This window comes from Rhineura floridana, chromosome 5 (assembly GCF_030035675.1).
Source record: "Rhineura floridana isolate rRhiFlo1 chromosome 5, rRhiFlo1.hap2, whole genome shotgun sequence".
NCBI lineage: Eukaryota > Metazoa > Chordata > Lepidosauria > Squamata > Rhineuridae > Rhineura > Rhineura floridana.
The window spans coordinates 1,138,822-1,162,510 of record NC_084484.1 but is presented as its reverse complement, the minus strand read 5'-3'; the positions used below and the strand labels follow the sequence as shown (position 1 = coordinate 1,162,510).

Genomic DNA, 23,689 nt, shown 5'->3' with positions numbered 1-23,689 from the left:
TTTATTGTATTGGATTGTTGATTGTATTTTAGTATTATTTTGTTATTCATTGTATTTTTATGCTATTTTATGTTCACCGCCCAGCGAGCTATTGCTAGTCGGGCGGTATATAAATTTAATAAATAATAATAATAATAATAATATTTAAATTCTTTTGCTTGGTTTGAATTGAGCTATATTTTCCTTTTGTGGTAACTTTCCCCCCTCCTTCCTTGTAATATCTGGGTCTACCTTGTAACATTGCGCTTAGTGACTTTGTACTATATAGTTGGCTGTACTCATGTTGGGGATTATATGGGTGTGCTGTTCAGTAACAAAAAAATTCTTAATAAAAATTATTCGGGGGAAACACATCTGGTTTGCCACAAAATATTAAGCTGCTAATTCATATTTTAGTTACCTTCTTAGACTTTGTCTCAAATGTTGAAGGAAGCATATTGGGGAACAGCTTTAAGGCTACTGGAAGTAGAAACTCCATGAATGGTACAACAAGAAAGACTAGGAAAGGGACCAACCGGAAGAGGTCGGCACATATCCGGAGGAACTGCAAGCAACAAATACAGAAGTCAGTTATTAACAATAAACACAAGTGAATACGATGTAGGATGTCATCTGCTGGGCGATATTTGTATTCTGCATCATATTCTCCTCACACTTTCTGTATATTAAAAAAAACCTTAACATCAATTTATTAGTTAGACAATGGATTGCATTTTAAAGTTATATTAAGGAATTGCTTTGACATGTTTATATTCAATTAAGGTTTCATTTTAACCCAGATTTCTTTCTCTTTAATTTATACATTGAAATGTTTGCTTTTTGCTTTTGATTTTAAGTCTCATATATATACTGGCTGCAGTGGTTATAGCAGTGGTATAGTAGTAATAATAATTGAATTTCTCTATAGCTTTGGAATGTGGGAATTTACAATAACTGTAAAAGTTAGTCAAAGGAAGCCTGTAACAGCAAGCCTTTTAAACACTGGGATCAATATAGTAAATCTTCCAATGTTGACATTAGTCAGTATGTTAGTCAATATATAGGTAAGTTCTTTATAATTCCTTAAACCCAGTACAGGAGTCATTCTTGTGGACATATTAGTTTGGATCCCAGCTTCCCTTCTGTAAATGAAAGAGTTACAATCAAGTAATGGGTCTTTCCACTGCAGCAACCTCAAAATCTGCTTCTTAGGGACAGGGAATCCTTGGGAATGGTGTAAGGTATGTTGGCCAGGGACTATAGATGGAAGGGGAACTTGATGGAAGTTGCTCCTTCTTGTACAAACAGAAGTGAAATTTAGGATCCAAACCTTTAAATGAAATGTGTTTTTAAAAATCCAAAAGGTAGGGTTTAAAATATATTTTTAGTCCAGCTCCAGAACATTTTATATTACTATCTGCCCAAGCAGAAGCATGAGTTACATTACACACTGAAAGAAAAAAAAACAAATAATTTGACCATTAGATTTAACTTGCATTAAAGTAAAAAAGTAAAAGTAAAATTTAATTTTTGTGTCGCCTATCTGGCCGAAGCCACTCTAGGCGACGTACACATTGAAATTGATAAAATACAATATAAATACAGAATAAAATAAAATAAGAGATAGAGGATAGGATCCAACCACCAGAATGTTTGCACAGAAGTTCCAAATGTGCAATGGACTCCAGGAGTCACTGCCATCTGCATATGGAAAGGAATTAATGCACAGTATTTTTTTAACAACAGTGGAAACAACAGAATCAGTATAGCAGAAGCAGAATTCTGTGGCTAACCAGATGGTTATTGGACTACAGCTGCCATCATCCCTGACTTCTGGCCATACCAGCTGGGGCTGACATGAGTTGAAGTCCAACAACATCTGGAGGAGCACAGGGTCTCCCTGCCTGATCTATATAATGCCATTATCAGTTGCCCCAAGCTGGAGCCCTTAACGATGGAGTCCCCAACACACTATCAGAGGTTTCCCTGGTACTGATGTATATGTTTTAATATTGTATGTTTTAATATAAAAATGCAGACTCTTAGGCATAATGTTGTAAGTATGCAAACTGGGAAGCACTAATGAGCCATAATGGTGCTCTGACAACTACATGCGATGACAAACGGATCAAAATAGTATCCAGTATCATGACAATGCTGCCAGCTGGATGTTATAAACAATTTTACTGTTCAGAACATGAATGTAAAATACAGGTTTATAGATATTTAATTAATTAATATTGAATTAAGCAGGGTTTACTTCAAAGGAGTTGCATTCTTAAAGAATATATACCACCGAGTGGAAGTGGCTCACGGACATTGGTCACTTATTTTTCCTACATGGAGTAGAAGGTATCATTGGTACTTATCTGAAATGTTTTTCTGAGGGGGCAGTAGGACACCACCAACTTGGTTGTCAATCTCCTCCAATTGTTTGACAGACAGGAAAAAACATCATCACTCCAAGCCCACATCAGGTAGTCCCTTCCCTTGGAGTATCAGTTTGCCTTCTGGCTAAGAGTAGAACAAACATTCAAACACTCACTCATACAAAGAAAGAAATTTAGTCATACCTAGTGTGGTCACATGACACTCTCCAGACGCCAAATGTTGGCATTTCCTTATTGCTGTTTCTTGAGTTTATAGCCAGTGAAAGGTGGGCCTTGGTGGTATTCTAGTGCCCCCTCAGAAACACCTTTCAAGTTAGTGCCAATGGCACCTTCTCAAGTGGGCACTAGGACAACACCAAATGGGATGTTTTAAAGCCCCCCACCATCCTGGGTGGGAGTTGGCTAACTATTCACCTGGTAGGAACTGCTGGAAGATGCGCCTCCAGAAGGCAGCCTCTGTAGACGAATATACATGCATCTCGTAATGCTTGGTACAGGAGCAAGAATTAGCCCATGTGGCTGCCCAGCAAATCTCTTGCAGGGGTGCAGCACATGAAGCTGCTGATCTAGTTGAGTGAGCCAGTATACCCGCTGGTGGCATCAGTTTCTTTGCTGTGTATGCTAATAAAATGCAGGTCTTAATCCACCTGGCCAAGGTGGCTGAAGACACCCTTTGGCCTAAAGAGAGAGGATGAAAGGACACAAATAGTGACTCTGTTTTGCTAATTGTTTTGGTTCTTTTAATGAAAACCTTCAGAGCCTTATGAACATCCAGAAAGTGGATGCTTGTTCAGAAGAATGCTTGGGATTAGGACAGAAAGTTGTAAGAATCAGTTCCTCTTGTTGGTGGAACAAGGCATTAACTTTTAGTAGAAAGGATGGGTCAGTCCTCAACACCACCCAGACCTTATGAAAAATGCATGTTTCACTAAGGACAAGACCCTGAGTTCGGAAACTCATCTTGCCAATGGGATAGCATCTAAGAAGAAAACCTTATAAGGTAACTGTCATAGTGGAACTTCCCTCAGAGGTTCAAAGGGAGATTGTTGTGGTGGTCAGGTCACAGCATGGAATGAAGGCTCCAGGTCGAGAAGCAGTGTTTTACCGGTAGGCTGAAGAGCACCATGTCCCTCAGAAATTGTTTTATGTAAGGATGCAACCCCAATGATTTTGCTGAAGATAATACATATGTCAGAGCTGACAATGGCTGTCATAATGTATTTGGCTTTAGTCCCCTCTTTAAGCTGTCCTGGAGAAAGGCCAGTATTTCCATCAGTCCTGCAAAGTGTCAACATGCTTCTTTTTGGCTCAATATACGAAGATCTCCCAGGTGGACTGATAAGATGCACGGTGTAGATGGTTTCTGTGATGCCTACACCATTGCTACTACCTCTGGAGGTAGGCCTGTCATTAACAGTCAGAGCTGCTCAACTTCCAGGGAGTTAGCTTTAGCATGTTTGGGTCTGGATACTATAAGGGACCTTATACCAGAAGATCAGAGCACCCTAGCAAGGGAGCCTGCTCCATGAGCTAGAGAAAGCCCCAGCTGAGGAAGCATCAAGGCCCCAGCTGACAAAGCGTCAAGGTGAGTTAAGCAGCAGAGCAAAAAGAGGGTAAGTAGCTCCCATTTATTTCATTCTTTAATTGAATTAAAACAGCTCAGAGCAATAAGTAATAAGGGCAGCCTAAGGTCACCCTGAGCTAGGAGCCAAATCCTGAAAGGACCTATATCTTAGGAGACAGATCCTAGGAGAAGGAAGCCTATAGAAAGCTAGTTTTCAACACCACCCTAGCAGGAAAGCTTCAGGGGACACTGTAAACAAGGCTAAATTCCAGTCGGAGAGAAGGGGAAAAAGGAAACTCCACCAATACATACAGGGAGAGAGTCAGCTCAGTCTTTGCTAAAAAGGGCAGCTTTAGCCTTCCTTAAACACAACCACAAGCTCTGTTTCCCTAGGTTAAAGAAAGGTCAGGCTGTTCTAGGTGGGAAAACAACAAACAAAAAAGACTCGCCTGGAAGTCGCAGCCCCTTGCTTAGATTAAAAGCAGCCAAAAGCTAGTCTAGTTTGTCCAGGCCAGAGTGCAAGGCACCACTTAAAACTACAGGGGAACTTGCACTGATAAAAGTGGTTGTTGTCAGCAAATAAAATAAAAATAGAGTAAAAGCTTTCTTAGTACCACTAGTCAAAGTCCTTAAACAGCCCCGCCCCTCGCTAAGGAAGGAAGCCTGCCTTCCTGCCTTCAAACGAAGGAAGCCTGAGATAATCCTAAGGAGTTAAGCCCCAGATGATAGTTGAGCCATCAGCCTCAATAAACACATTGGCTGGCAGCAGTAGCTGGGAGGGCCAGCCACACATATAAATTCAGAGCACCCTAGCGAGGGAGCCTGCTCCACAAGCTAGAGGGAGCCCCCAGCTGACGAAGTGTCAAGGCCCCAGCTGACAAAGCGTCAAGGTGAGTTAAGCAGAAGAGCAAGTTCGGCAGCAGGGCAAGGAGGCCAGGGCCCCCCACTCTGTCCGTCTGTTCCCTGATCTCAACTAAACCGCAGTCTCCAACCCATTGACGTAATAAACCTTAAACAAAATTATGCAGGTAAGAAGCCAGCAGGGGTGTGGGGGCTTTCCAGTGTTTTGCACCGCCTGCAGCATGTACGACTATCTGCCTGTTGGACAGAAGTCGTGGGTGTGCTCTCGGTGCAATGAGCTCCTGGCTCTCCAGGAACGACTTCATTTCCTTGAGGCCAAGGTGGCTGACCTGGAAAAGCTGAGAGAGGCAGAGAGGTGTGTGGAGGAGGCCTTCAGGGACGTTATAGCTGTGTCGCACTCCAAGGATGATAGCTCTTCTGCTATCATGGAGAATGATGGTCTCAGGGAAGGAGAGCATCCAGCTGAGGAAAAGGGAAACGATCCCTTAGAAGGGACCCATTCCTTGGGGGATGAGCAGCTATCCTCTCGTGCCGAGGATATATCTCCAGGGGGTGGAGGCATCCTTGTAGTGGGTGATTCGATCATTAGGAACATAGACAGTGGGGTGTGTGATGGGCGTGCAGACCACAAGGTGTTTTGCCTGCCTGGTGCGAAGGTTGCAGATATCACCCGTCGTTTAGATAGTTTGGTAGACAGTGCTGGGGAGGAGTCAGTGGTTGTGGTGCGCGTTGGCACCAACGACATGGGGAAATGCAGCCGTGAGGTCCTGGAAGCAAAATTTAGGTTGCTAGGTAGGATGCTGAAAGCCAGGACCTCCAAGGTGGCTTTCTCTGAAATGCTACCAGTTCCACGCACAGGACTAGCCAGCCAGGCACAGCTTTGCAGTTTCAATGCGTGGATGAGACGATGGTGTCGGGTGGAAGGGTTTGGATTTGTTAGGCACTGGGGAACATTTTGGGACAAGCCGGGCCTGTACAAAAGGGACGGGCTCCACTTGAACCAGAATGGAACCAGACTGCTGGCACTTAAAGTTAAAAAGGTGGCAGAGCAGCTTTTAAACTGACTGAGGGGGGAAACCCGACAGGAGCTGAGGAAGGTCCGGTTCGGAATAAACCTCCTCCCTGGGATAAAAACCAAAGAAATGATGAAATTTTAAAAGGGGTAGGCCTAGAAGTAGGCATTGTGAGAGCAGGGGCACAGGATATAAATTCAGAAAAGCAAAATTACCACAGGCCTAACCACAAGTGCCAAAGACACTTGAAGGGAGACACTGCTTACAAGTGCCTGTACGCTAATGCTAGGAGCCTGCGAACCAAGATGGGAGAACTGGAGTGCTTGGTCTTAGAGGAGAGCATTGATATAGTGAGCATAACGGAGACCTGGTGGAATGGAGAAAACCAGTGGGATACGGTTATCCCTGGATATAAACTATATCGGAAGGACAGGGAAGGACGTATTGGTGGCGGAGTCGCTCTATACGTGAAAGAAGGCATTGAATCCAGCAAGCTCGAAACCCCAAAAGAGGAGGACTCCTCCACAGAATCGTTGTGGGTGGTGATACCATGCCCCAGGACGGATTTAATACTGGGAACGATCTATCGTCCCCCAGATCAAAATGCTCAGGGAGACCTGGAGATGAGATATGAAATTGAGGAAGCATCCAAACTAGGAAATGTGGTAGTAATGGGTGACTTCAACTACCCAGACATAGACTGGCCACGTATGTGTTCCAGTCATGACAAAGAAGCAAAATTTCTAGATATTCTAAATGACTATTCCCTAGACCAGTTGGTCATGGAACCGACCAGAGGGACGGCAACCCTAGACTTAATCCTCAGTGGGGACCGGGACCTGGTGCAAGATGTAAGTGTTGTTGAACCGATTGGGAGCAGTGACCATAGCGCTATTAAATTAAACATACATGTAAATGGCCAATTGCCAAGAAAATCCAACATGGTCACATTTGACTTCAAAAGAGGAAACTTCACAAAAATGAGGGGATTGGTAAAAAGAAAGCTGAAAAACAAAGTCCAGAGGGTCACATCACTCGAAAATGCTTGGAAGTTGTTTAAAAACACTATATTAGAAGCTCAACTGGAATGCATACCGCAGATCAGAAAAGGTACCGCCAGGGCCAAGAAATGCCAGCATGGTTATCGAGCAAAGTCAAGGAAGCTCTTAGAGGCAAAAAGTCTTCCTTCAGAAAATGGAAGTCTTGTCCGAATGAAGAAAATAAAAAGGAACATAAACTCTGGCAAAAGAAATGCAAGAAGACAATAAGGGATGCTAAAAAAGAATTTGAGGAGCACATTGCTAAGAACATAAAAACCAACAACAACAAATTCTATAAATACATTCAAAGCAGGAGACCATCTAGGGAGGCGACTGGACCCTTGGATGATAAGGGAGTCAAAGGTGTACTAAAGAACGATAAGGAGATTGCAGAGAAGCTAAATGAATTCTATGCATCTGTCTTCACAGTGGAAGATATAGGGCAGCTCTCTGAACCTGAACTAACATTTGCAGGAAGGGATTCTGAGGAACTGAGACAAATAGTGGTAACAAGAGAGGAAGTTCTAGGCTTAATGGACAATATAAAAACTGACAAATCACCAGGCCCGGAAGGCATCCACCCGAGAGTTCCCAAAGAACTCAAATGTGAAATTGCTGATCTGCTAACTAAAATATGTAACTTGTCCCTCGGGTCCTCCTCCGTGCCTGAGGACTGGAAAGGATATTATAGAGTTGGAAAAGGTTCAGAAGAGGGCAACCAGAATGATCAAGGGGATGGAGCGACTCCCTTACGAGGAAAGGTTGCAGCATTCGGGGCTTTTTAGTTTAGAGAAAAGGCGGGTCAGAGGAGACATGATAGAAGTGTATCAAATTATGCATGGCATTGAGAAAGTGGATAGAGAAAAGTTCTTCTCCCTCTCTCATAATACTAGAACTCGTGGACATTCAAAGAAGCTGAATGTTGGAAGATTCAGGACAGACAAAAGGAAGTCCTTCTTTACTCAGCGCATAGTTAAACTATGGAATTTGCTCCCACAAGACGCAGTAATGGCCGCCAGCTTGGACGGCTTTAAAAGAAGATTAGACAAATTCATGGAGGACAGGGCTATCAATGGCTACTAGCCGTGATGGCTGTGCTGTGCCACCCTAGTCAGAGGCAGCATGCTTCTGAAAACCAGTTGCCGGAAGCCTCAGGAGGGGAGAGTGTTCTTGCACTCGGGTCCTGCTTGCGGGCTTTCCCCAGGCACCTGGTTGGCCACTGTGAGAACAGGATGCTGGACTGGATGGGCCACTGGCCTGATCCAGCAGGCTCTTCTTATGTTCTTATCTTTGTGTAACAAAAGAGTCCGTGGGGGCTCGACTGCTAGTTGTACTATCTCCAAGAACCATGGTCTTCTAGGCTAGAACTGTGCTATGAGCACTACTGCTGCTCTCTCCTGATGTACCTTCTTCAGCACCCTGGCTATTAGTGGAGTGGGAGGAAAAGCACAGAGGAGATCCCAAGGCCACGGGCAGTTTAGCATGTCCATGCCCTCTCATGAAGAATCTTTTTACTTGCTAATTCTGTTCAGATGCCAAACGATCCACCTGCATTCTCCTGACCCTTATTGTGCAACCTTATTTCTGAGTTGTTCATGGAGGCAGATTGAATGCTCAAATTATTTATGTTATTATTCAAGCTATTATTATCCACTTCAGTTTGTGTATCTGCTGTGTCGCCTTCCCTATGTGAATCTGACAAGGCAACCTTGTTTCCTTGTTGCAGCTGAACCCTTCTGAGATCCACTTCAGAGTTTGTTGTCTTCTCCTCACCCCAAATATGGGGGCCCCTCTGGCTTGCCCTTTTTTATCGCCCGCAATCATTGCTACCATGAGGCCGTTCAGGCTTTGCACTTCTTGAGGGTCTGCCGTCATCTCTACTAGTGCAAAAACATTCAGGCCATACTGTGCCACCGCTGCACAATAACTTCAATGCTACGTTTTATGTCATTGCTTTCAGTGCACTTTATAAGCTGGGCTTCCCTGGCTGCTCCGGAGCAATACTAACATCTGCTGAGGACCCAGCTTTGGATTTCATTTCTGCTTTGGGCATAATTGGAACTGAAGGTACCAACCGAAACAGAAATTTGACCAATGAAATGAACACAATTTAAACAATAAGAATTGATTGCAGGGGAAATCATGGGTCAGAATTAATTAGTGTCTTTAAAATAATCAGTGAGAGTGAATTAAATGTAGTCCTCTAAGGGAATAGTTAAATTGATCTATCAGTGCCGTTCAGTTAATGAGGGGAAGACAAAACCAATAGCTTTATAGCAGAGGGTCAGACATGCAGCAGAGTCAGAAGTACAGTGACAATGTAAGCAGAAGGCTGATAAAAGGAGCAGTTTCAGGAAAAACCTTCCTTTGTGAAACACAGTCATGTATAGTGTTAGTCAAATGCACACTCTCTCTCCCCCCCCCAAACACTTCTACAATAAAAGACACACAATCTAGATTTAATATTTCAAACTGGTTTCCCAACACCAGAATACTGCTAGCGAACAGATCCTGTTCAAGCAAAGGCAGGAAAAAGATCTGATACTCCAAGGGAGGAGCTGCCCGATGTGGGCCTGGACTGCTGATGTTTTTTCCTGCCTGTCAAGCAACTGGAGGACAGTGACAACCTACCTGGGGGTGTCCTATTGCCCATTCTGTCCTGTGTGAAAATCATGCAAATGATGGTTTACTCCATTTAAATGCATATTGAAACTGACCTGCACATTACTCAGCAAAAAGAAACACCTGCATACATTTTTATGTGATATACATATTCTGTATAGCCTTTTAAGAAAAAAAATACAAATTATATCATTATTTTAACCAGTGATATTGAAGATGTGTATCTATTGGTAAAAAAAAGTTACAATAATGTATCTATAATGCCACTGTTTATAACCAATAAGATATCTAGAGGTATCTAGATGTTACTCAACTTAAAAGATATCTGAATTTGAGTCCCCAAAAGAACACTATGAATTCATTACCTGTCTCCGTTCTCGACGGGATAAAGTGTTGCCATGAAGAATTCTCCAGAGCATCCTTGCAGCAATTGTTGTATCAATCCACAACAACCGAAAGCCATGATAGTAATGTTTCAGTTCATCAACAACCCTCTGTCCAAGAGACCTTTTAACTATGTTTTCTTCTACTGTTGGGCTATATACAGGCCCTCCTTCTTCCAGCTTCTTATTTTTATCCTTGAGAGACTTCAGCGACTTTTCTACCACAGAGTCATCGTAACTGGGTTGTGAAGAATGCCACTGTCGTACTGGAATATAACGAGCCCCCCCAACACATCTATTAGCAGTCAGTGACCACGCATTGAATGTTGTTAAAGCTGTAAAGTGCCTTTGTCCTGATCTTTCAGTCCGACTATAACCCGCTTTTGCCGAGTAAATGTAAACAGGCGAGACACTAGTGCAATATTTTAAATGACCAGGCCTGGGGGAAAAAAAAGGCTAATGTTAGTATTTACATGGCAAATAATATCTTACAATTCTTCCCATTTACCTTTACCCTATAAGGTATACAAGGTTGAGATAGTGACTTATCCAGCACCATTTCAAAAGATTTGTATGAATGAGTGGAGATTCAAACCTGCCTCCCAGATATAGCTCCAACATTATATTCACTGCACCATACTGACTTTCTGAAAAAAAAGTTCTATAAAAGATGTGCACATCAGATCACAATTGTCAAGTTCTCATTACATACCTGACAAGCCTACAGTTATGCTTAGCAAGGCATATTAAAACTTATTTCAAATGTACACAACAGCCTGAAGCAAAATCGAATGCCTTTTTCTTATAATCCAGCGGCTAGAATTCACCACCTCTCAAAGGCTATTACTTACAAAATTATACTAGGGCAGCTAGTTTCATCAGTCAGTTGATCTAAAGCAGGGGTGTAGTCATCTGAGGTCTCAGGGGATCTTAGACCCCTTACTTTTTTGGGAGCAGGGCCCCAGCAAAGTCCCTATGTCTCCCGCATCCTACAGCCATTCAGCATGAAAAGGGAGTGTGTTAGCCACTAAGAAGAGTCTTCCAACATGGTTCCTTGTCCTTTCTTACTGACTGGAACCAATCAGAGTGAAAGGAGGTGAGTCAGCCACTGAGAAGACTCTCTCAGTAGCTAACACCCTCCCCTTTCATGCCTACAGCGCTTTGGAAAAGTAATCAGACCCCTGACCAATGCTCTCATATTACTGAATTACAAATGATACATTGTAATTGCTTTCTGTATGATATTTTATTTTGAAACACGGAAACTCAAAATCAATTATTGTACGGTGATATTCGTTTTATGTTGGAAAATGTTTGGAAGAAACATAAAAAACTGAAACATGTGGCTTGCATAAGAATTCAACCCATGTGCTGTGGAAACTCCCAGTTTACAATATAATACAAAGGCATAGTTTAGGAAAAGGGTACAAAATGATATCCCAGTGTTTGGATATCCCAGTGAGCACAGCTGGATCCATAATCAGGAAATGGAAGCTGCATCACACCACCCAGGAACTGCCAAGAAAAGGCCATCCTTCAAAACTCAGTGCTTGAACAAGAAGGACTTGTGAGAGAAGCCACAGAGAGGCCAACAATCCCTTTGAAGAAGCTACAGAGTTCAGTGGCTGGGAGTGGAGTAATGGTGCACCAGTCAACCATATCAACAGCTCTGCATAACACTGGCCTGTATGGGAGGGTGGCAAGAAAGAAGCCATTACTCAAAAAGTACCCTCTGAAAGCACGTCCAGAGTTTGCCAGAAAGCATGAGAGTGCCCCAGCTGTGATGTGGGAAAAGGTTTTGTGGTCAGATGAGACCAAGATAGAACTTTTTGGCCAAAACTCAAAGCGCTATGTGTGGCGCAAACCTAACACTGCCCATGCCTCAAGACACACCATCCCTACAGTGAAGTATGGTGGCGGCAGCATCATGCTGTGGGATGCTTCTCATCAACAGGGACTGGGCATCTTGTTGAAATTAAAGGAAGACTAGATGGAGCAAAATTCAGGGAAATACTACAAAAGAACCTGCTTCAGTCCACTAAAAAACTGAAGCTTGCGAGGCAATTCACTTTTCAGCAGGACAATGATCCCAAGCACATGGCGAAAGCAACACTGGAGTGGCTCAAGAACAAAAAGGTGAATGTCCTACAGTGGCCCAGTCAAAGTCCCAATCTCAATCCCATTGAGAATCTTTGGCACTCTTTGAAAATTGCGGTCCACAAGCAACATCCAACCAAACTGAACGACCTGGAGCAAATCTGCCATGAAGAATGGGCCAAAATCCCCCCGTCATTGTGTGCAAAGCTCATACATACCTACCCCAAAAGACTTAAAGCTGTTACTGCAGCATAAGGTGGCTCTACCAAATATTCATGTGTGAGGGTTGAATACTTATGCAAGAAGCATTTCAGTTTTTTATGTTTCTTCCAAACATTTCCCAACATAAAACCAATGTCACCTTACAATAATTGATTTTGAGTTTGAGTGTTTCAAAATAAAATATACACAACAAAATTACAATGTACCATTTGTAATTCAGTAATATGAGAGCATTGATCAGGGGTCTGATTACTTTTGCAAGGCACTGTATTGGCTCCTAGGGATGTCTGTTGTTGTGGGAAAAGGCATTAACAAGGATCTCATTCTCAACCCAGCAGTAAAAAAAAAAGGGGGGGGAGCATGGCATGGCTGTGAAGGACCCTGCTCTACACTACTGACAGAAAGCCTGTAATTTCTCCTCATTACTGAGAAAAAATGTCGGCAGGAGAGGACTGAATGCTATTCATTTTTATTCATTTATTTATCAAATGTATATCCTGCCCTTCCTCGAAAAGCAGCCCAGCATGTGTGTATAACATACTGCATGTGTGTGGAGGGAGTGTATTTATGTACACACACGCACCCCCTTGCCATAAGCTTGTAGCCTGTGAAAATGCAAGATACTATGAAAAGGGAAATGATTAGCAACAAGGAGAAGACACTTAATTTCCAGGCATTGTGAGCTTGCTGCCTGAGGAAGCAAAACTAGAGGAGTTTCTTGCAGGAAGAGAGAGGAAAATGACAAAAGAATGAAAACTGCAGAGATACTAAGAAGGTAGGTGAAAAGGACAATATGAATAAGCAAGGAAGAAATCCAAGACTCAGGAAGAATTGTATCAGAGGAACTCAGGAAGCAAAAAGGAACAAAATGAGAAATCAGAGGAGCTAAGGCATATAGATTTAAAATTAAACAGCAGCAATTTATAAGGAACCCAGAAAGGAAGAGGAAACCAGTATAAAGAAAGGGAAAAAGAAAACCCCCAAGATGAGCAGCAGTACACCTATAAGATACTGAAGTTAAAAGATAGGAATTCTACCATAAGTATACTGCAGTGTTAATGTGAGATATAAATAACAGAGTTTTACAACTGGGACCCAAAACAAAACATTGGTCCTGTTCAGGGCTGCAGCTAGCCAGTGATGCCCCATTCCATTCCCCTGCCCCCATAGCAAGTCAACATTTCACATTCACTGAATATGCAGAGTCCTCACTGGGCCATTTGGGGAGGGGTTACCCTTTAATTTTTTCCACTGACTCTTTATTGTACTTCTGCAAACCTTGGAGTTTCCCCAAACCTATTTATAGTTCCTTGACGGTAGATGATGCCATTTTGTCTACAGCAGGTTACATAAGGACTGACACTTGAATAATGAGTTCCTTATTAGTATGTAGTCTGATAAGTATCAACATAAAACAAGCAACAGTTAAATGTGCTTTTAAAGGCACTTTCAATTCTATCAGCTTTCCCAGCGCAAGTAACAATCTCACCAACAAAACTATAGAATTGGAGGTTTGCATTTAATTGAACTTGGAGAACTGAAATAGCAATATTACATGTGTATTAGCTACTTCTGCAGACATAGCATCATTCAGGAATGTGTCTGTAATTACAGTAAAAATTCTGAGTTATCTCAAATTCAGTGTTTATGATCAGCTTCCCATTGCAGGTAAATGGTCTTCTGAATACGCTTACTTACGCATGATTTATTAGCCTCAGGGATGTACAGCTAAAACAAGCACGGTTTTCCAAATGGCCTAGAAGTAAAAAAAAAAAAGGAAGTCAGTAAATCAATAGATTCCGGGTAAATTGCAATACAATATATTTACCATTGTAACAGCATCAACATCAAAATGGTTGTTCAATACTACTACCCCACTACAAGCAGAAACAATTACATGTTGCATGTTCAGGACTGGTTACAAAAGCCTTCAACAGATTGGGCAAGGAGCAAGCAAGGGGGGGGAGATTATTCAAAGAAATCTGCAGTATAAGACCTGCTGTCCAGCAGTATCAGCAGAATAGGATTCAGTTCATCTTCATTTAACCTGTCATTTGCTTCCTCTTCCTGCATTACTGTACGCAAGGCAATTTACAACCCACAGAAGAGACAAAAACATTGCCACTTCATAACAATGTGTAACAGAACTGAAAACAAGTGAACTAAATTGAAGAATCCATTTCACATACAATATTAAAATAATATCATCAAAATATCAGTTAACAATGTCTTGAAATTGAATTTGCCGTTTTAACCTTTTTTTATATTCATAATTGTTTTTTTTAAAATGTTGATATATATGTATATGCCATTGTCTCAACAGTTTTTATACAGTTAACATATATCGTAAATCGCTTTGGGGTGCCTCATGTATTCATAAATGAAATGAATAATATTTTTAAAGACTTCATAAAGAAGGTGGACTTAGAACAACAGATTGGACACAAGAGTCACTGGTGCCGCCTGAGTTCAGTGACTCCACCGTGCATTTTCCAGTTGCAATAGTTAAGTTTGGGTCCTGTATCCCCATGGATCCACAATGAAATTAGCCTCCAAAGGCGCCTCTGAAAAAATGACTGTAACACAGAATAAGTACCTCCTCAAAAAGGGTATGCTTTCTATGATGGAAGACCCACTACTGATGTTTTACAATTCTTGCTGATCTTATTACTCATCTAGACTAGCATCAGCTAGTATGGGCACTGGACCTGAACAAGTGAAATTGCAGTTGACTGGTGCTCTGATTCATTGTCAATAACCTTCATAACATTAAATTTGGAAGCACCCCAAGACTTCTTGCTACTTTTCACTCTTATTTGATGCCTAGATGGTCATTTTTTGATATCACAGTGACCTGGATTGTACCTGGAGCACCACACAGGCTCAATATTAACTCCGGAGTACAGACCAAAGAATTTCAGAAGGAAATCACCCTGTCCTTTATAGATTGCAGCAAAGCCTTAGACTGTGTAGATCATGAAAAACTATGGAATGCTTTAAAAGAAATGGGAGTGCCACAGCATCTGATTGTCCTGATGCGCAACCTATACTCTGGAGAAGAAGCTACTGTAAGCACAATATATGGAGAACACGATTGGTTCCCATCGGAAAGGGTGTGAGACAGGGGTGTATTTTACCACCCTATTTGTTTAATCTATATGCAGAACATATCATAGAGAAAGCGGGACTGGACAAAGATGAAGGAGGTGTGAAAACTGGAGGGAGAAATATCAATAATTTACGATAGTCTGCATACCATACTACTAGCAGAAACCTTTAATGATTTGAAACAAATGTGGATGAAAGTTAAAGAGGAAAGCACAAAAGCAGGACTACAGCTGAACGTCAAGAAGACTAAAGTAATGACAACCGAAGATTTATGTAACTTTATAGTTGACAATGAGGACATTAAACTTGTCAAGGATTATCAATACCTAGGCACAGTCATTAACCAAAAGGGAGACAATAATCAAGAAATCAGAAGAAGGCTAGGACTGAGGAGGGCAGCTATCACAGAACTAGATTCAGGATCATTCAGACCATGGTATTCCTGATTTCTAGGTATGGATGTGAAAGTTGGACAGTGAAAAAAGCGTATAAGAGAAAAATCAATTCATTTAAAATGTGGTGTGGGAGGAGAGCTTTGCGCATACTATGGACTGTGAAAAAGTCAAATAATTGGGTGTTATAAGAAATTAAACCAGAACTATCACTAGAAGCTAAAATGATGAAACTGAGGTTATCATACTTTGGACACATGAGACGATCTGATTTACTAGAAAAGACAATAAAGCTGGGAAAAACAGAGGGGAGTAGAAAAAGAGGAAGGCCAAACAAGAGATGGATTGATTCCGCAAAGGAAGCCACAGACCTGAACTTACAAGATCTGAACAGGGTGGTTCATGACAGATGTTATTGGAGGTCGCTGATTCATAAGGCCGCCATAAGTTGTAATCGACTTGAAGACACATAACAACAACAAACATCATGGGCAAAAGTGTACATCAAAAACAAAAGCAGAGCACAACGAAAAGTCTGTGCAAAATACACTATACCAATAGCAATAGATGGTACCCGGCCCAGCAAGTCGCACTGAGAAACATCAGTATTTAGCAGCATTACACATGAAACCACCTTCAGGTCACTGGCCCATCTTGCCCAGTTCCGCGTACTATGGCAGCAGCTCTGCAAAGACTCCCGCACGGGTCTTTTCGATCTCTGTTAAGGGAGATCCGTCCAACTCAAAATGCCAGGGACTGAACTTCGTACATCTTCTGCAAAGCAAGCCAAGTGCTCTACCGCTGACCTCTGGCGTCTCCCTATGAACGCCCCTGCGCCGGCAAAGAAACGCACGCGGCTTCCCCCCACCCAGTCCTCGTTCCCATCCGCTGGGGCCAGTCCTGTCTTCCCCCACAACTGCCTCTACCGCGCCAGACTCTGTTTCCCTTCCGATCCGACGACTCACGCGCCGGTAGCCCTCCTCGACCGCCGCCCGAGCAGCCGCCGCCGCCCCGGGCTGACCTCCCCAGGAAGACAGCCTGCCTCACCAGCCTCAGGCACCCGGTGCAACCGCCTGGGGATAGAAGAAGCGTTTCGCCCGCAGCACTTCAGTAGCACGAAGGCCATTTCTTCGCAAAACCTGCAGGCCGAGGCTAGCGAGGTAAAGGGAGGCTACAATCCGGCCTAATCTCGCTGCCGTCTCCGGATACTTTTTCTAAGACGCGCCCACGAGAGGGAAAGCCTAATCTGCTGCATGCTGGGAGATGAAGTCTTCCGTAGGGCGGCGACTAATGCACGATGGGAAATACAGTTTACTTCTCAGAATAATGTCTGTCAACCCGCGTTCGGCAGCGTATAACTGAAATCATCGCCTACAGCTGGGCTCAATCGCGCACAGTGCCCGCTTCCGCAATGACTTTGAACGCCGTTTTTGTCTCCACCTGAGCGGAAGCGACGACTGTCCGGTGAGAAACAATGGAAAATCTTTAGAGTGATTGGGGAGCGGTATGTCTCCCCACTAGGAAACACAAATAGTTCCTAACTCTGAGGTTTCTAACGGGTCTTATTTCGTGTGGAAAGGGTTTTGCTCTAGTTTAAAAGTGCATTAAAAAAATATTTTAAAACTCCAATTCCTCCCACTTCCATTTCTTTCACGCGAAATAAAATCCGCATTAGAAAGAAAGCGGTTGTGCTAAAATCCTGTATTTCTTCAGTGTTTTCTATGGACACCTCTACTTTTTATTTATTTATTATTTTATTTATACCCCGCCCTTCCTTCCAGCAGGAGCCCAGGGGGGCAAACAGAAACATTAAAAACACTTTAAAACATCATAAAAAGACCTTAAAACACAATTAAAACAAAACAACGTTAAAAACATTAAAAAAAAACTTTTAAAACATCTTTTAAAAAAGGGTTAAGGATATTAAAGACATATTAAAAGCAATTCTAACACAGATGCAGACTGGGATAGGTCTCAACTTAAAAGGCTTGTTGGAAGAGGAAAGTCTTCAAAAGGCACCAAAAAGACAGCAGAGATGGTGCCTTGGAAGTGGGGGGGGGGAAATAGCTGTCACCACACACTTCACCAGTTTGTACAGGAAAATACATTTCCTAACTTGATGTTGCCTATCCAGGATGCTCGCCCACAGTGCTTTGAGACTACATTTAGATGCAATCCCATAATAAGGTATGCTTCACACACCACCTTTTCTGATTACTTGACCCTTCACAGGGGAGCACCTTACTATTCTGATTAATTTTACCACTATGGTTTCTTGCATATTTTTTTAAAATTAAACTATTACTAATCTGTGCTTTTCAGCTGTGATGTCCATACATGGACTTCAGAAAGCAATGCTTCACTGGTGCTATGGCAGGACCATACAGATATGCCACCACTACACTGGCAGATTGGCCACTGCATACAAGGCATGTGTAGCTCTGTACATAAGAAGGAAAAACACAGCAGAAAGGAAAAAAGGCATAGAAATCGAACTCCGGCCATGAGCAGAGCTTCGGCTGCGTTACCGCTGCTTACTACTCTGTGCCACGGAGGATCTTTTTGATAGCTTGGTAAGTATATGCATTTCTTTGGTGTGGGAATCTGGCATCTGGATTCTTAATAGAAATCCATCCATCGCATCCTCTTACATAGCAATAGCATCTCTTACTGAAAGGAGGGGGTGCTTGTTGAGTAAGCAAAGTGAGGTTGTCCTGTCCTATCCTCCCTCCGTAGTAAACAAAATAAATCAAAATTATTTGTATCTAGGAACGTCCCTTAATATCAAAACAGAGTGACTGTCCTTAAAAAATATCAAGCTACTCCTCCAGCAGTGTAGCCCTGGGTTCGAAATGCATACATGTAGTCATGTCTCAAGGGAGAAAGCACATCAGGTGGCTTCTCCTTCTGCTCCTTTGGCACCTTCACAAAAGAAGCATTTAGTATTGCAGACGTCTTTATCTGCTTTCATGTCGGTGTACTAACCAGTATCCTTTGTCCTGTTTACGGGGTTTGTCTTACCCTTTTCCTCGTGCACTCTCTGAATGCACTCTCCCTGTGTCTTACCACTGATCCAATGCCTGTAATGAGGCATAATTTAATTAATTAAATCGGGATGTTATAGGGTTCTTGTTTTCTGCTTTTTCCTGTAGTGAATCTAAAGCAGAGACTTCATTCCCCAGTGCTGTGCTTTGGGAAAGAGAGTTATTAGTTTCAATAATTGTGGTTGTTCCTTTTATGGATACCTCTTGCTACAGATGCAAAGCAAAGAAAGGTTAGGAGCACAAACAGATTAAGTTCTGATAGCAATCTCACTGCCTGTTCCTTAGTGGCAGGGAATTCCAGTGGTGAACATCCTAAAAGGAAAAGTTCATTAGCAGGAGGGTGGTTTTCACACAGAAGGTGTGGCAATGAATGAGGTATTTCTCTGTTCCATTCAGGGCTTTGCACTTGAAAGTCCTGGTCTGTTCTCATGCACAGAGCATCTGGAACGAGTTTCTGATTTGGAAGCAAAATAACCTTATTTTCCAAAGTGAATCCCACTTTAAGGTAGACCACTGCTGTAGCTGGAGGTTCAGCACTCTGCATTCCTCCTGGATCAAAAGGCTGTTCGCAAGCAAAAGACTGTGTATTAAGAAAAGCAAGTGAACAGTTTCTTACTAATGAAGGGAAACAATCAAGTCAGTATTTCTTTCCTTCAGGTCTAAAGTTGTAGGTCACACAAAGTTCTTTGCAGTAGTGGCTTCTACTTGCAATGAATTTATCTGGCCACTAGAGGGTGTGGCATTAAGTTTAGGCAACAAAGTACTTTTCCTGGAAATGGTTACAGTATCAACCAATTCTGAAACATTTCACACTTTGGCTAGCATTCTCAGAACTACAGTAATACCTCAGTTAACAAATCCTCTGGAAAAGAAGTTCCTTTTAACAAAGTATGTTTGGGGTATGGGGGACGTGGGGGCGCACACTCTGACATAATCAGAATGTGGCTCCTTGTCTGCTGGACTGCAGCTGGAACGGCACTCCTTGCCAGGTGATGCAGGCTGCCCTGGAAGCACCGTTTACTGCAGACGAGTCTGCTAGAATGTAGGGGAGGAGGACAGAGAGAGAGAGAGAGAGACCAAGTACATGGTGGTGATATTGGCTGCCTGCTCAAGTGTACAGAGCCTTCAAGTGGTCTGTATGCAAGGCTTACCTGACCAGGCTGTCTCATTTCAGGCATGTGTATTGTTAGTTTTGAATAAAAAGTTTGATGAAATATGTTGAACTGCTCTTTTCTGTGGTATAGGAACCTATCCCTGTTCTTTCCATGTTATTCCTACCTCTGGTACCAAAGCTTCTGTCAAAAAAGAATCATAGAATAGTAGAGTTGGAAGGGGCCTATAAGGCCATTAAGTCCAACCCCCTGATTAATGCAGGAATCCAAATCAAAGCATGCCCGACAGATGGCTGTCCAGCTGCCTCTTGAATGCCTCCAGTGTCGGAGAGCCCACTATCTCTCTAGGTAATTGGTTCCATTGTCGTGTGCCTCTAACAGTTAGGAAGTTTTTCCTGATGTCCAGTCAAAATCTGGCTTCCTGCAACTTGAGCCCATTATTCCGTGTCGTGCACTCTGAGACGATCGAGAAGAGATCCCGGCCCTCCTCTATGTGACAACCTTTCATGTACATGAAGAGTGCTATCTCCCCTCAATCTTCTCTTCTCCAGGCCAAACATGCCCAGTTCTTTCAGTCTCTCCTCACAGGGCTTTGTTTCTAATCCCCTGATCATCCTTGTTGCTCGCCTCTGAACCTGTTCCAGTTTGTCTGCATCTTTCTTGAAGTGAAGAGACCACTTATTTTATTTATTTATTATTTGATTTATATCCCACCCTTCCTCCCAGATGCCTAACCAGTGCATAATAGAGGGTACTAATACTTCATGTGATTTGGAAACTATAATTCTGTTAATGCAGCCTAATATAGCTTTTGCCTTTTTTGCAGCCACATCGCACTGTTGGCTCATATTCAGGTTGTGATCAACAACAATCCCAAGATCCTTCTCACATGTCATATTGCTGAGCCAAGTATCCCCCATCTTATAACTATGCATTTTGTTTCTTTTTCCTAAGTGTAGAACTTTGCATTTATCCCTGTTGAATTTCATGCTGTTGTTTTCAGCCCAATGCTCCAGCCTATCAAGGTCCCTTTGAATTTTGTTTCTGTCTTCCATGGTATTACCTATGCCCCCCAATTTTGTATCATCTGCAAATTTGATAAGCATGCTCTGTACCTCCTCATCCAAGTCATTAATAAAATGTTGAAGAGCACTGGCATCTCCTGGATTACATAATTGTCTGTGTCAGAGATCGTCATGATGTACTTCTCACTAGGGCCATGACAAGTTCTGATGACTGTTGGACAGATCACATATTAATTTGATCCACTATGGCCATTAATAGCTCTGGACTGTGAGGCTGATCGGGCATGAGTAAAACATCAGGACTGTGCCTACTGTGTGGTGGTGAGGGTGGTGAAGAAGGCCCACTTCTCTGCCTCCATCGCATCCTCAAGAAGCCATCCGGTGGAGCTGTTCCGTATTGTCAGGTCTGTTGACATCAGCTCCAGGAAATGGAGTTTTAGACCCTTCAGGGGCCCTCTGTGAATTGTTTGCAAGGCACTTTGAGGGTAAAGTTGCTCTCCTCTGTAGCAGTCTTGATGCCCCATCCACATCTACTGTAGTTCCCAACGAGGTGTCCAGTGCAACATCTGCTGCAACTTCTTGGGAATGGTTTCAGTTTATGCGTTCTGATGACGTGGACAAGGTGCTTGCAATGATGCAGCCAGCAATGTGTCCTCTCAACCCTTGCCCTTCTTGGCTTATTAAAGCTTGCTGAGGGGGTCTGACTGAGTGGATCCAGGGTGTGGTCAACGCATCATTGTGGGAGGGAGTAGTTCCAGTTGCCTTGAAAGAGGCACTGATCTGAGCACTCCTGAAAAAGACTACCCTGGGTTTGTGACAACTACTGACCGGTTGCAAATACCCCCTTCTTAGGGAAGGCAATTGAGAGGGTTGTGGTGCAGCAATTGCAAGTACTCTTGGATGAAACAGATTATCTTGATCCGTTCCAGTCTGGGTTCAGGCCTGGTTATGGGACTGAATTGGCCTTGGTTGCCCTGATGGATGACCTTTATCGGGAGAAGGACAGAGGGAGTACGACCCTGTTATTTTTACTTGATCTCTCAGCGGCTTTTGATACCATTGACCATGGTATCCTTCTGGGCCAACTTGGTGAGCTGGGTATTGGAGGCACTGTTTTAGAGTGGTTCCGATCCTATCTCCAAGGTCGTTCTCAGAGAATAGCATTGGGTGACTGTCTTTCGGCCCCCTGGCAGTTGTGCTATGGGGTGCCAGAGGTACCATCTTGTCCCCCATGCTGTTTAACATCTATATGAAGCCTTTGGGAGCAGTCATCAGGAGCTTTGGGGCGAGGTGTCAGCAGTATGCTGATGATACCCAGCTCTATTTCTCTGTAACATCTGAATCGGGAGAGGCCGTGCAAGACCTGGACCACTGCCTGAACTCGGTGGTGGGCTGGATGAGGGCCAATAAACTGAGTCTGAATCCTAGCAAGACAGAGGCACTATGTGTTGGTGGTTCCCGAGTTTGGATGATTGGTCTGTTGCCTGGTTTGGACGTGGTCGTACTCCCTCTGGAAGAGCAAGTAGCCTGGGGGTGCTCCTGGATGCATCTTCGTCGCTAGAGGCCCAGGTGACCTCAGTGGCTAGGAGCGCCTTTTACTAGCTTCGGATGGTGAGATAACTGCGGCCATTTCTGGACTGGCCTAACCACTGTTGTCCATGCCCTGGTAACCTCCAGGCTGGATTACTGCAATGTGCTCTATGTGGGGCTGCCCTTCAGGTTGGTCCGGAAGCTGCAGCTGGTGCAAACTGTGGCAGCGAGACTGCTCACTGGGGCAGGGTATCGCCAACATGTCACCCCGCTGCTGAAAGAATTGCACTGGCTGCCAATTAGCTACCGGGCCAAGTTCAAGGTTCTAGTTTTGGTGTACAAAGCCCTATACAGCGTGGGACCAGGATACCCGAAAGACCGTCTTATCCCTTACATACCCAGTCGATCACTGCGCTCTGCAGGTGAGGGCCTCCTGCAGATACCATCTTATCAGGAGGTTCGTTCTGCACAATATAGGAAACGGACCTTTCGTGTGGCAACATCTACCCTGTAGAGTTCCCTCCCCTTGAATATTAGGCAGGCGCCATCTCTGCTATCTTTTCGGCACCTTTTGAAGACTTTCCTCTTTCAACAAGCCTTTTAGGTTGAGACCTATCCCAGTCTGCTTCTGTGTTAGAATTGCTTAATATGTTTTTTAATAATGTTTTAACCCTTTTTAAAAGTTGTTTTTTTTAAAAAAATGTTTTTAATGCTGTTTTGCTTTAATGTATTTTAAAATCTGTTTTTATGATGTTTTAAAGTGTTTTTAGCACTTTGTTTGCCACCCTGGGCTCCTGCTGGGAGGAATGGCGGGATACAAATTAAATTATAGATAAATAAATAAATAAGATGAAGCGTAGCATGTTCAAGGATCGGGATATTCGCAGGGAGACTTATTTACAAAGCCATTGTACTACCGACCTTACTGTACGCCTTTTCAAGAAGAGTGATAGAACAGATTGTGGGAACTATCGAGGCATCTCTCTTCTTGCTGCCGCAGGTAAAATCTTTGCAAGGATCCTCACAAATCGCCTCCTACTGATCTCAGTAGACATACTCCCTGAATCCCAAAATGGTTTCCACCCTTCCAGGGCGACAGTGGACATGATCTTCACTCCACAACAGCTTCAAGAAGAATGCAGGGAGCAAAACTGACCTCTGTATATGGCGTTTATTGATCTGACTAAGGCCTTTGATACTGTGAATAGAACCGCTCTCTGGACCATCCTTCTGAAAACTGGATGCCCTGATAAATTTGTGAATATTTGCTACTTCTTCATGACAACATGACAGTGACAGTTTTGGAT

At 43.1% G+C, this 23,689-nt stretch overlaps 2 protein-coding genes across 5 annotated transcripts in view; one reads left to right on the top strand and one right to left on the bottom strand.

The window, feature by feature from the left end:
* The window catches only part of LETM1 (leucine zipper and EF-hand containing transmembrane protein 1), a 47,346-nt gene extending 30,352 nt beyond the window's left edge, over window positions 1–16,994 (bottom strand). The window contains exons 1-4 of one of the 3 annotated variants that reach the window (XM_061629807.1): window positions 16,719–16,994; window positions 13,870–13,927; window positions 9,835–10,291; window positions 401–544 (exon numbers count right to left, since the gene is read on the bottom strand). In XM_061629807.1, coding sequence (XP_061485791.1) covers window positions 401–544; window positions 9,835–10,291; window positions 13,870–13,927; window positions 16,719–16,797 — 738 coding nt within the window. In that variant the 5' untranslated portion in view covers window positions 16,798–16,994. The remainder of the gene's footprint in view (window positions 1–400; window positions 545–9,834; window positions 10,292–13,869; window positions 13,928–16,718) is intronic. The other 2 variants (XM_061629806.1, XM_061629808.1) reach the window with 2 other exon arrangements.
* Window positions 16,949–23,689, top strand: part of NSD2 (nuclear receptor binding SET domain protein 2) — a 186,097-nt gene continuing 179,356 nt past the window's right edge. The window contains exons 1-2 of one of the 2 annotated variants that reach the window (XM_061629801.1): window positions 16,949–17,135; window positions 17,994–18,244. The gene's annotated coding sequence lies outside the window, so the exon portion shown is untranslated. The remainder of the gene's footprint in view (window positions 17,136–17,993; window positions 18,245–23,689) is intronic. The other variant, XM_061629803.1, reaches the window with a different exon arrangement.